The 12190-nt window shown below is 44.1% G+C and overlaps 1 protein-coding gene across 2 annotated transcripts in view; it reads right to left on the bottom strand.

Annotated features, from left to right (window-relative positions):
- The window catches only part of ARHGEF3 (Rho guanine nucleotide exchange factor 3), a 311851-nt gene that overhangs the window by 201286 nt on the left and 98375 nt on the right, over positions 1 to 12190 (bottom strand). For both annotated transcript variants that reach the window (XM_060307980.1, XM_030867470.2), the window contains exon 3: positions 5538 to 5604. In XM_060307980.1, coding sequence (XP_060163963.1) covers positions 5538 to 5604 — 67 coding nt within the window. The remainder of the gene's footprint in view (positions 1 to 5537; positions 5605 to 12190) is intronic.

The following is a 12190-nucleotide window of genomic DNA, read 5'->3' as shown; positions in this document are numbered from 1 at the left end:
CCAGGAATGATAGGAATATGTACCAAAAAAGTGCACAGAGAGAAGGCTGGGCAGGGAACTATAGATGCTTGGGGTATGGGAGAGAAGGCCAAATGTCCATACAGGAAGGAGCTGGGGCAGGCTGGATGTGGTGGGCTGATAGCGGGCCAGCCTATGTGAGAAGCGTCCCTTTCAAAGGCCAATAAGGGCCATTTTCGGCCCCAGCAGGATGAATAAGCCTCAACAGGCTTTGAAAGGCTTTCAAATCAATCTTTTTACAGATTCTCACATACGTAACTACTTTCTACCATCAGAACTGTATCCATATGTACATGGATAATAGAACTCTGAAAGTGGCTAAAAAATGAGGACCTTTGCCCTAAAAGATGTGATGTGCTTCCCAAACCCTGCACTAAATTTCAAGCACCCACTGACCCCCCAAATATCTGGACACCCCACTAAGAGGGATTCCTTACTCACCTGACAAGGGTGCAAGAGGCTGCAGGCATGGATGGCACTTGTGTTACCCACGTCATATAAGCAGGCGGGGGTCATTTGAAAATACAGGTGTCTACTATCATGTTTAGGGACCTTTTGTTTTTAACCTCTGTTAAGCAGCTCTGTCATATACCTCCTACTCTGACACTTTGCAATGACAAAATCATTTGTTTACATATACATCTACTAGATGTTAAGGGTCACAAGATCAAGACTGTGTCTTATTCAATTTCGTGTCTTTATGATTGAATAAATGCTTATTGACATTTTATTTAAAAAAAAGAAAGAAAGAACGAAAGAAAAACAACAAGAAACTGTTCCTTGGAGCAAATGTTCCTTCCCCACTTCCAGTGGCTCTAGTGGAACTGCCAATCACGAAACGCTGTCCACCCAGCTCCCTTAGGGGAGCACGTAAACAAGGCCTGTCCAATACTCTTGACCACAGTGATTGGCCAAGGTATAGCTATGTGACTGGCCAAGGTATAGCTATGTGACTGGAACCAGGTCAATAAGAGTCCTATGCTGGGATTTCACATCTGGATTCTGGAAGTATAAACTTCTCTCTTTCCTCTGGAAAAGTATGGCTGTTTGTGGTTATCCCCTCCCTCCAAAAAAGTCCATGTGCAGTAGGAGAAGACCAAAACCCCAAGAGTGACAAAGCTGAGAGAGCACACCTGGATACAGTGGTATCTGAAGCCTACCCATCAGTTTCCCTCAGTCAAATGAACCAATCAATTCCCCTTTCTCCTTGAGCTTGTTTTGATTGAGTTTCTATCACTTGTAGCCAGAAGAGTCCTGACTAATACACTAAACCTTATTTTTCTCATCTGAAAATTAAATAGTTAGTTAGGGCTACAATGTTCAAAGTCCCTTCCAAAGCCCCAGAGTTTAGAAATTTCTTACCAAATGGCTTAGGCAAGGGTAAAGACCAGGCACTGGAGAAAGAGACAAGACCAGCATGGCCCTGAAATTTGGTTGATATTTAAAATTCAAATCTCAGATCTGGCACCTAAAACAATGCCTCACACATGGTAGGTCTTGTTAAGCATTCTTAAGTTAACTACAGGCAATGGCAGGTGTTGTGGTCCACAGATTTTCACACTTCTAGGATGAGTTTCCTCCCTGAGTCTGTCTCTGTGACCCTCTTTCTCAGCTTACTGGAGGAGCTGTAGCAAATATTTTCACAAGGAACGGTGGAAATTCTGAGCTGAGCACTGCCCCAACCAGATCCAGAAGAGATGTCTCAGAGCAAGACACCTCCCAGGGTCCCACCTCTCTGAGGGTCCTGCTTTCTTATTCTCCCCATTCTGTTCTGGTTTCACTCATGATGTTCCCACCAAAACTCTCCCAACCAAAACCATCCTCTTGGCTTCTCTCCATGAACATCTCTGTAGCACCCATGGTCTGGTGAGAGATGGCACAGCACCACCCCTTGCCCAGGAGGGTGGGGAAATCCCATAGGGTTGGTAACACCCAGGGCCTCTGTCCCCTTAGACGAGCATGAGAACCAAAGAACACAACCTACAATTAACAACGTCAACTCATGAGAGGACTGAACTGCTTGGTAGGTAGAAAGGATGTGTCATCCAAGTGTCACCAGCCCTTCCCGAGGCTCTCTGCGGACAAAAACTCCAGCCAAAAAAAAGGAAAACCACAAATGCAACTCCTAATGCCTTGAGAAGTCATGCATATCTGCAGTGAATGTTTCCAGGGAGGATGAGGAGAGGGTTACAATACATTCATTCAGCAAGACTTTCCTTAAAATTTTTTGGAAACATCTTTCTTTTCCCAGAATGCCTATTCCTTAAGACACTGACCACTCCCTTCGCTCCCTCGTGCCCTGTCCCCGGCTCCCTCCTTGGCCCTCATGTGTCTCCCTCTTCACTTCTCATCTAGAGCCATGTGGTTCCTTCTCCTCTTGCCTTTTCCAACCCATTTCTTATCACCTCTTCTCCCCAGTCCCACCCCCAAACCCCACAAATGTCCAGGACCTGGGTGAGCTAACACAGGATGCTTCTTCTTTACAAGCTAAAGAAGAATGGAATTGCAAATGCTTCTAATGGTTTCCTCTGCCATGTATATAAACATGGGAAATTTGCGAGCACAGAGATTCTAAAACCTTCCTTTCCAAATAAAGAAGAAAAGGAAGAGTTCACAGAATGCGTGCCTTGCCCTAGCACAGCCTGCACAGTTCATTCTAGCAGGCCCGAGAGTCACATTTCATTATAGAAAATGTATCAGCTAGAGAATACCTCCAACGTCCTCCTCCCGGCACTCTGGGTGCTTCTTGTCTTCAGTTCCAATTACCATAATGATGGTTACAGAGCGTGTCCTGGCTGGGAGTGAGGGTGTTTCCACTTAGTTGGGTTTCCTTCCTCCCCCACCATGTCATGGAGGATTATGCTCCAAGTGACACAGAGATGATTTGGCCACAGAGGAATCTGGCAATTGACCAGGCCCTGAACCATCTCCCTCTGGTGTATCTTGAGGTCAGTTTGTCTAACTTTACCAAGAAGCTACAGGGCCCGGAAGAATCAAAGCAAAGACAAGAGACCAAGATCAACACAACAATTGACCTGCCTAACAGACTCTAGTCACTTTGACACTTTAACCATTTGGGAAAATCTTATGAGCTGGCTAAGAATTTGAGGGCTGAAAAGAAACTGAAGTCAACAAAGCATTAGATTCTGTCATCTATTTGGTTGCAATTAGCCAGGGGCACTTTGTTTGTTTGCTCCCCTGCAGCAATTACTAATGTTAAATGTTACCCCTGCAAGGCTACAACTGACAGAGGGTCCCTTAAACCAAGTGTGCATCTAACAGGTTCCTTTTCAGCAGCAAGTTCTATAAACCAGACTTGTGCTTAAAAGTTCATAAAATATTTTTCAAGGACAAACAGTTTAAGAGGTCTCACAGCCATAGGGAGGGTAATCAATTGTCCCAGCTTGCCCGGGACTGAAGTTTCCCAAGACATGGGACTTTCAGTGCTAAAACCAGGACAGTCCCAGGCAAACTCAGGGCAATCTCTACATGTACCCCAACCCTAGGCTAGTGACTACTGTTGAATCAGAAGGAAGGGTGGGGAACACTGAAAGGAGGGTAGAGAGGGAGAGAAAATAAACACCTTCAGAACAGCCAAGTGCTCACAGAAGGTTCAATTTCTCTGTAGTTCAAAATCAACTACAAATATCAACTGTTCCAAAGTGTGTATAAACTGTTTTGTCAACAAAGGATTTATGGCCAATGACTTTGGGAAATGCTCCAAACAAAATCCCATCAGGTCTCCTTCACGTGGTCTCTATGCACATCAACCCACCAAAGGCTCTGAGAAGTCCTGGAGTGGTGAACATATTTAATTTGGTGCTCTCAGGGTGTCCCAAGTTTATCTGACCACACAAGATTTTTCCACTTAATGGTTATGATCATGCAACTGAACATACTTTGAGAAGTGGGGATCTTCTCCATTTATGGATATGTGTCAACAAATTTCTCTTCGTACTCAGTGAAAAGCATGCTGAAACTTAGCTAAAAGAGAGCCAGGATCTATATTTTTAAAAAGACATCTGAGGAAAATGACTGAGATGTATGTAGGATATTAAAGATGAATCAAACCAGTAAAAACAGTGCTGAAAAGACTAAAGACCTGAACTTGAAACATAATCTGAATTGAATTTTGTGTCTGATAGATGTAAGAGATTTTTTTTCTTTCTTTCTTTCTTTTTTTTTAATTTTTGGCTGCGTTGGGTCTTCGTTGCTGTGTGCGGGCTTTTTCTGGTTGCGGCGAGCAGGCTTGTCATTGCGGTGGCTTCTCTTGTTGCGGAGCACGGGATCTAGGCACGCAAGCTTCAGTAGTTGTGGCACACAGGCTCAGTAGTTGTGGCTTGCGGGCTCTAGAGTGCAGGCTCAGTAGTTGTGGCGCACAGGTTTAGTTGCTCTGTGGCATGTGGGATCTTCCCGGACCAGGGCTCGAACCCGTGTCCCCTGCATTGGTAGGCAGATTCTTAACCACTGCACCACCAGGGAAGCCCCTAAGAAATTTTTTATTCATTCATTCATTCCATTTATTCATTCAAATTAATTAAGCATGTATGTGCCAGGCACTGTGCTAGGCCCAGGGATATTGCAGTGAACAAGAGAGAGTGATAAGGTTTCTGATGCTTGGGGCTTCCAATCTTAAATTTCACTAAGTATTAAGTAACAATCTTAACAATGAGAAAAAAGTACAGGGGTCCATAGGAGGTGTCTCTAGGTCAGATTCAGGAGGCAGACATGATGCATTCCCACAGGAGGTGATGTCAAGGCTCAGACCCAATGGATAAAGTGGGTGGGCCAATGCAGTGTGTGTAGGAGTGTAGTGCTGGGCAGCAGGGGACAGTGTTCTGGGCAGAAGGAATAACACATGCAAAGGCCTGTGAAACAGAGCTCAGAGCATTCTCTACACAGGCAAGGGTCTTGTTCCTGAAGTCAGAGGTAGAATTCATTTTAACACACAGAAGGGTCTCCATACACCTTGACTATTATTATTATCATAATCACATAAAGGAAGAGAACTCTGCATCAAGGGGAGGTTAAATCTGACCCTTCCTACACCTCAAGGGTCTACGGCTTTGTGATCGGGAGAATTCTATGATTCCCTTTAGAGTCTGTTTAAAGCTTATAGACCTCTCCTCTTGTAAAGTTCCTGCAAAGTCATAAATCTACATATGAATAGACTGTACATTTCTGATTTCTTTTTCCTTCACTGTGCACCGGTTCCCTTTTTGTTCCCCCAAAACAGCCACAATGCCCACTTCATCAACCTTGACATCTCTTGGCTTCTTTACCAGATGCTTCCAGTAACCCAAGACCTACAGGGCAAGCAATGTCAACGGGTGCTTAGCGAGCCACTTAGATTTTTTAAATTAAACCACAAGTGGTGATGCAAACATGACTTCCCTGAGTGGTAAAGCACAGAAGCTTGGTGGAGACTTTGATTAGTAAAGCCAACCTCGGCAGTGTCTGCTCTGGAGCATCCGGAACAGGACATATAACGGCTGGGACTGTCCAGGGAAAACACTTACCCCTCTGAAATTCCAGGCTTTAGGAGACGGAAACGTGGGAAAGTTGTTTTGCCGCTGCCGTTTAGGCCTGGAAGAGGACAAAAAAAAGAAAAAAAAAAAAAAAAGACGATGCATTCATTATTCATTGGTTAGCTCTTCAGAGGAAATCACCAATTTCAGATGTAGCTTTGTCAAAAAGAGAGATGCTTGGAGAAATGGTCCAGGCAGGTGAGGCAGCTATTGTTTTCTACAGCTCTGCCATCTTTAGCAGCCAAACTCACCGCAAACTCCTTCCCAGGCCCCCAGGAGGAAAACTCCAGAGTCCCTTAAAAAAGTCAAAAATTAAAAGATAAAAGAAAAAAAGAAAAGAAAATCTAAAATTCAACCTGGATGAGATCAAAAAGCCAGACCAAACTCCAATCTTGATCTTTATTTCTCACACACAAGCAGTTCCCAAAGGGATGTCATCAGATGATGTCTGCAGCTTCGGCGGAGCCTGGAACCCTCCCTCGTTGCTCACTTGCTGGGGAGTTCCTGCATCTCCACTCAGGCCACACTGGAGCTCTAAACTCTTACAGGGACGACTGACAGGACATGCAGCCACTGCCTAATGAGTTAGAACTGGCTTTCTCGCCTATTAATCTCTCCCCACGAATCAACCGCCTTAGATGTGATGGAGGCAGCTTCAAGTCGCATCTGCACAAGCGGCAGGTAACCGGTACAGAAAAGGAAAGATGCAGCAAGGGGGCTGGGCGGCTCCAGACACACCAGGAACACCTTACTTCTGTCTTGTAAAGTGAATCCAATTTTGTAGCTGCCAACATACCCACAAGGATACCTCTTACAATGTTTTTATGGAGTGGTAAATTACTCCTCCCCAAAATGCTACGTCTGTCAATATGGACATTCAAATGTCATGTTTGCTTGAAGTACCACTTCACTGAAAAACATCCCTGAAAAAGGTCCACTTTGCACTTGCCCTGAGGTTTTAGTCACTGATGTGCCAAAGGGTGGTGGTGCTGGTTTTTTAACATGATACTCACACCTTTTCTTTGACCTCCCTGCCACAATCAGCAGGAATGCAAGGCAGGATGCTTGTAATGACCACTGCACAGGCTCTGCAGTATGTCAGGCCTGATAAAAATCTGGACTGACTCTACCAGGCATAAGAGATAAATAAACAAAATACAACATAATTAGCATAATAGCAGCAGCTGACAGGTACTGGGTATTTAAAACAGCAAATGCTAATACTTTATGTAGTTAATCTCACTGACTCTCCACTGGGAGCTGAGGTTCACTGTTGTACCCATTTAACAGATAAGAAAACAGACACCTAAGGATATTAAGTGACTCAACTATCACCATACAAGTGAGATCAGGATTCTGTTCTCAGGTGTCTGATCTCACACCCCATGGTGTTTTATGAGCTGTGTGACCCTGAGCCCGGGGCTTAAGCTCTGGAGCTTTCATATTCCTATGTGCAGAACGAGAAATAATACCCTGTACACAGAGTCAAGATGAGATGTGGGTTCTAACTCCAGTGCTGTCACTGCGAAGTTCTCAACGGATGTCAGCACGGTGCCCACCCCACCCCCAACCTTCCCTCCCCCACCCCTCCAAATCCTGGCTCCAAGGACAGCCTTCAATCAGGGACAGAGGATTGACACAGCAGAGCTGGGACAACTCACCAAAACAGAGGGAAACTCCCTCCTGCTGATGTGTCTTTATATCCAACCCCATTCTTCTGCATCCTCCTCCTCCTCCCCCACATGTACAATAAAAACCCAGGCTAATAACTTCTCAAGACAAACAGAGAAAACGTGGGTGGTTATTTAGATTTAATACTCTTCTCTTATTAAGTAACATGTTGGTCTAAGCTCTTCTGAAAAGACATTTCTCCCTTAAAAAAAAAAACACAAAACTTAGAATTCAACAATACTTCTCCCTGGATACCGCTCCCTCTCCTCCCAGGTTATAATTGGGCTTTGCTCTCCTAATTATTTGATGAGCTTCATTGCTTCCAAAGCAACAACATATACTAGAACATTCCTAGTCAATGTGCCCCTGTTTTGTATGTTGCAGTCCACAGAAAATGAAAATCACAATAATTAACAGTGACTGAGTTACATGATGTGCCAGGAGGGACTGTTCTAAGTACTCTGCCTACATAATCTAAGTCTGAGAATAACAATTAGATGGGTTATTATGTTCGGCTATACTCTGACGTTAATACATGATATATAGGTAGCATTATAATGGTGTTATACATTATCATATTTTATATATTTATATGTATGGCGTTACATATATTTAAATAAATAACGTTGTATCATAATATGTTTTCATATAATATTATGGTATAATGGGGATATTATCATTACCCTATTTTACAGATGGGCTAAACTGAGGCTCAGAGAGGTTAAACCAGATGCCAGAAGTCACACAGCTGGTAGGTGGCTAAGGTGGGATTCATACCCAGATATGTCTGACTCCAGATTCAGGGGATGTAGCCCCTCTCAAACAGAGAGAAGCCCCACCAAACAGGGCTTCCATGCATTTGGAAGAATGCAGCCTGGGGGTTCCCTCTGGGAGGGCACCAGTTTAGCAGGGCCTCACACTAAGAGGCCTCATAGGCAAAGAAAAAGCATCAGAGCAAGTCTGTCAATCCAGGGCACTCTTGGGCAACTCGGTCGCACCCCCCTTGGCTGGGGAAACTGCCAGGAAACCTACCTAGAAGACGGCTGTCTCTAACTGGTGCTTCCCCCACCCCTGCGTTCCACCACCTGCCAGGCTTCCAGATCATTCACATTGGCTGGAGTTCCCTTTAACTATCTAATCTGGCATCATAAGTCGTCCCCAGCCAAACACTACCACCCACGTGGTTTTGAAGGACAGCTTCGGGGAGTACAAGGCACCCTCCTGAGAAGACTGTGAGGGAACTGGCAGCATAAAGGACAGCAGCTCAGAAGCCTGTGAAGGCCAGGTCCTCATCACAGGAAGGGCAATCAGTCCTGGGTATATTTCTTCTGTTTTAGAAGCAACTTCTTTGCACTGTCAGCAAAAGTCCAAGGGAGAAAATGGCACTTGGTTCTACAGGTTTCTCAGACACAAAGATATGCAGTTGGACTTCCTGACAGGGCTGGGAGGAGTTACCTATACTGTGTCCAGTCCTCAGGCCCCTAAGTGAACCAGATCTGTGCACGGTGTGTACACACGTGGTTAGGAAGCACAGCCCATCCACAGATGTCAGAAGGGCAACGCTGACCAGTCATCATCCACCTCCACCTCCACCTCCACGGGGGAGCTGATGGGAGCCAGGGCTGGGCAAGCAGCAGGAGAGAAAGTGCCAAGACAGGAGGCACAGATTCTTGACTGGAAGGAGGTTACAACCTTAGGAAAGGTTGGAAAGAAAAGTTATAAACTCTCCACCCTCGGGAGAGCTCATAGTAGAAATGGAGAAATGCCCACAGTAAGAGTGAAAAGTCAGGATTCAAGGTGCGTTTAGGGAATGATCTCCGATTCAGGTGTGTGTGTGACTGGAATCAGAGAGAATAAGCTCAGCGGATTAACAGGATGTATTTTCCCATCACATGAAAACAAGTGTGACTCTTTCCCAGCGCCTTGAGAAGAGGGTTGATGACCATTTCCACAGCATCTCCCAGGAGTGTGGGTTTCAGGTTGCGTCTGCTGCCTGCACCGTGGGGGCTAAGAGTCTGGTGTTCGGGGTGGAACTGACTTGGGGCACCCAGAGTGCCTCCCTCCCTTTCTTGCTGGAGGACTTCAACTAGGCTGCTTACTTTTTACTCCCCTTGAGCCTCCATTTTCTCGTCTGGAAAGTGGGGAGAATAATCCCTTTTTACAAAATTGAAACAATTAATGTACCATAAAAGAAGTAAAAAGGAATAAAAGATGGTTGATTAAAAAAATAATAACGGGGCTTCCCTGGTGGCGCAGTGGTTCAGAGTCCACCTGCCGATGCAGGGGACATGGGTTCGTGCCCCAGTCCGGGAAGATCCCACATGCCACAGAGCGGCGGGGCCCATGAGCCATGGCCGCTGAGCCTGCGTGTCCGGAGCCTGTGCTCCGCAACGGGAGAGGCCACAACTGTGAGAGGCCTGCGCGCAGCAAAATAATAATAATAATAATAACGTACTATACAAACGTTTGGCAGAGAGTCTGGCCCTTAATAGCTGCTCAAATTAGCTGTCATTATTATTGAGAAAATGCCTTCTTTAAACCAGTAAAGGGGATATTACTTATAATTATCATTGGCAAGGCTCATGCTGGAGAGACAATGAAATATACATCTAATTCTTACAGATTGGGTAACATATAAGTAAAATAAAACAAAGGCTTTAAGGTGCTATGAATATTTTGTTAGGTGACAACAACATAGCCCTAAATATGAACATGATGTAACTCTGAAAAGAGCCCCGCCTTCCCATTCTAATTTCCTGCCCCCCTTTTCCTTTTCAAAGATTACTACCTTTGCCAGCATGTTTTATATGTTGTAAATATTTTAATATCTTAACTGTCAACCCAGAGCATATTGCTAAAAAACTTTCCTTGGATTTCTTTTCTTTTGTTTTACCTCTCCCTCTTTCTCCATGAAGACAACTGTAGCATTACTAGGAAAATCAAACAGCTACACTTTATAGGAGAAATTAATGCCAGTTACTTTTATTCTCGTTGGACCACTTAAGATATGGTGGTTTCACATGAAAGAATGCCCAACATCACTAATCATTAGAGAAATGCAAATCAAAACTACAATGAGATATCATCTCACACCAGTCAGAATGGCCATCATCAAAAAATCCAGTAACAATAAATGCTGGGGAGGGTGTGGAGAAAAGGGAACCCTCTTGCACTGTTGGTGGGAATGTAAATTGATACAGCCACTGTGGAGAACAGTATGGAGGTTCCTTAAAAAACTACAAATAGAACTACCATATGACCCAGCAATCCCACTACTGGGCATATACCCTGAGAAAACCATAATTCAAAAAGAGTCATGTACCAAAATGTTCATTGCAGCTCTGTTTACAATAGCCCAGAGATGGAAACAACCTAAGTGTCCATCATCGGATGAATGGATAAAGAAGATGTGGCACATATATACAATGGAATATTACTCAGCCATAAAAAGAAACGAAATTGAGCTATTTGTAATGAGGTGGATAGACCTAGAGTCTGTCATACAGAGTGAAGTAAGTCAGAAAGAGAGAGACAAATACCATATGCTAACACATATATATGGAATTTAAGAAAAAAAAAAGTGTCATGAAGAACCTAGGGGTAAGACAGGAATAAAGACTGTGTCCTACTAGACCTACTAGAGAATGGACTTCAGAATATGGGGAGGGGGAAGGGTAAGGTGTGACAGAGCGAGAGAGAGGCATGGACATATATACACTACCAAACGTAAGGTAGATAGCTAGTGGGAAGCAGCCACATAGCACAGGGAGATCAGCTCGGTGCTTTGTGACCGCCTGGAGGGGTGGGATAGGGAGGGTGGGAGGGAGGGAGACGCAAGAGGGAAGAGATATGGGAACATATGTATATGTATAACTGATTCACTTTTTGATAAAGCAGAAACTAGCACACCATTGTAAAGCAATTATACTCCAATAAAGATGTTAAAAAAAAAGATATGGTGGTTTCTTTTGCTTAAATGCCGTTTTAGTTTCTGTTTTTGGTACATAATCAAGCATCAACTGGCAGGTGTTTAGCCAGGTAAAGACCCAATTCTTCCTGGAGAAGTTCACTGGAAAGAGATAGTTTGCAGAATGGAAGTCTCATCACTTTGGCTTGTCTCTCTCTTAAATGAAAGTACAAAGGCACCACTCGGTACCATGTTTCTGTGGTTCAATGAGTCATGTCAGCTTCATGCTACTCATGCCATGACTGCAAGTCCAGCTCTTTACTTCCTGATAAATATTGGGAAAAAAGAATCACAGAACCTCAGAATGCTCAGCTGGCAGTAGTTGCATCCTCTCTGCAACAGTCCCGTTGAGAACGCACCTGGAAAGAGAGCTCTCATCCCTTGGAGAACGGGTCTGTACCTCTTTATGTATAATGGGCTCACACATTAATTTCTCCACCAATATTTACTGAGCACCTACTGTACACCAGGCACACTGCCACACGTTACAGAGACAGTGGTGAACAAAACAGATCCAGTTCCTGCTTTCGTGGAGCTTGCAGAAGAGCAGCCAGACCAAAAATTGAGAGAGACAGAGAGAGATTACAACATGGTAAGTGTTTTTTTTTAAAAAAGAGTGGTCATGGGGAGTGCCAAAGTGGCTCAATCAAGGATTGAGGAGCCAGAAGAAAGACTCAGCCAGGCGATGAGAAAAAGGAACTGTAGGCCAGGCCACAGGAAAAGCATGCTCAAAGTGCAGGAGGTAAAAAAACGGATCTTTGAAAAGATTAACCAAATAGACAAAACTGGTAAAGCTGATCAAGTTAAAAGGGGGTGGGGAGAACACTGATAAATACTATTACAGATGGAGGCACAGAACTACAGACACAACATCAAGTAAATGACAAAAGAATGCTATCAATGACTTGATGCCATTACATTTGAAAACTTAAACAAACTGCATATATTCCTTCAAAATATATAGCTTATCAAAAATATCTCAAGGAGAAATAGAAAACCTAAAAAG

The sequence above is a fragment of the Globicephala melas genome, chromosome 11 (genome assembly GCF_963455315.2).
Source record: "Globicephala melas chromosome 11, mGloMel1.2, whole genome shotgun sequence".
NCBI classification, from domain to species: domain Eukaryota; kingdom Metazoa; phylum Chordata; class Mammalia; order Artiodactyla; family Delphinidae; genus Globicephala; species Globicephala melas.
Note: the sequence above shows the minus strand (reverse complement) of the source record. Positions and strands in the feature narration are given on the sequence as shown.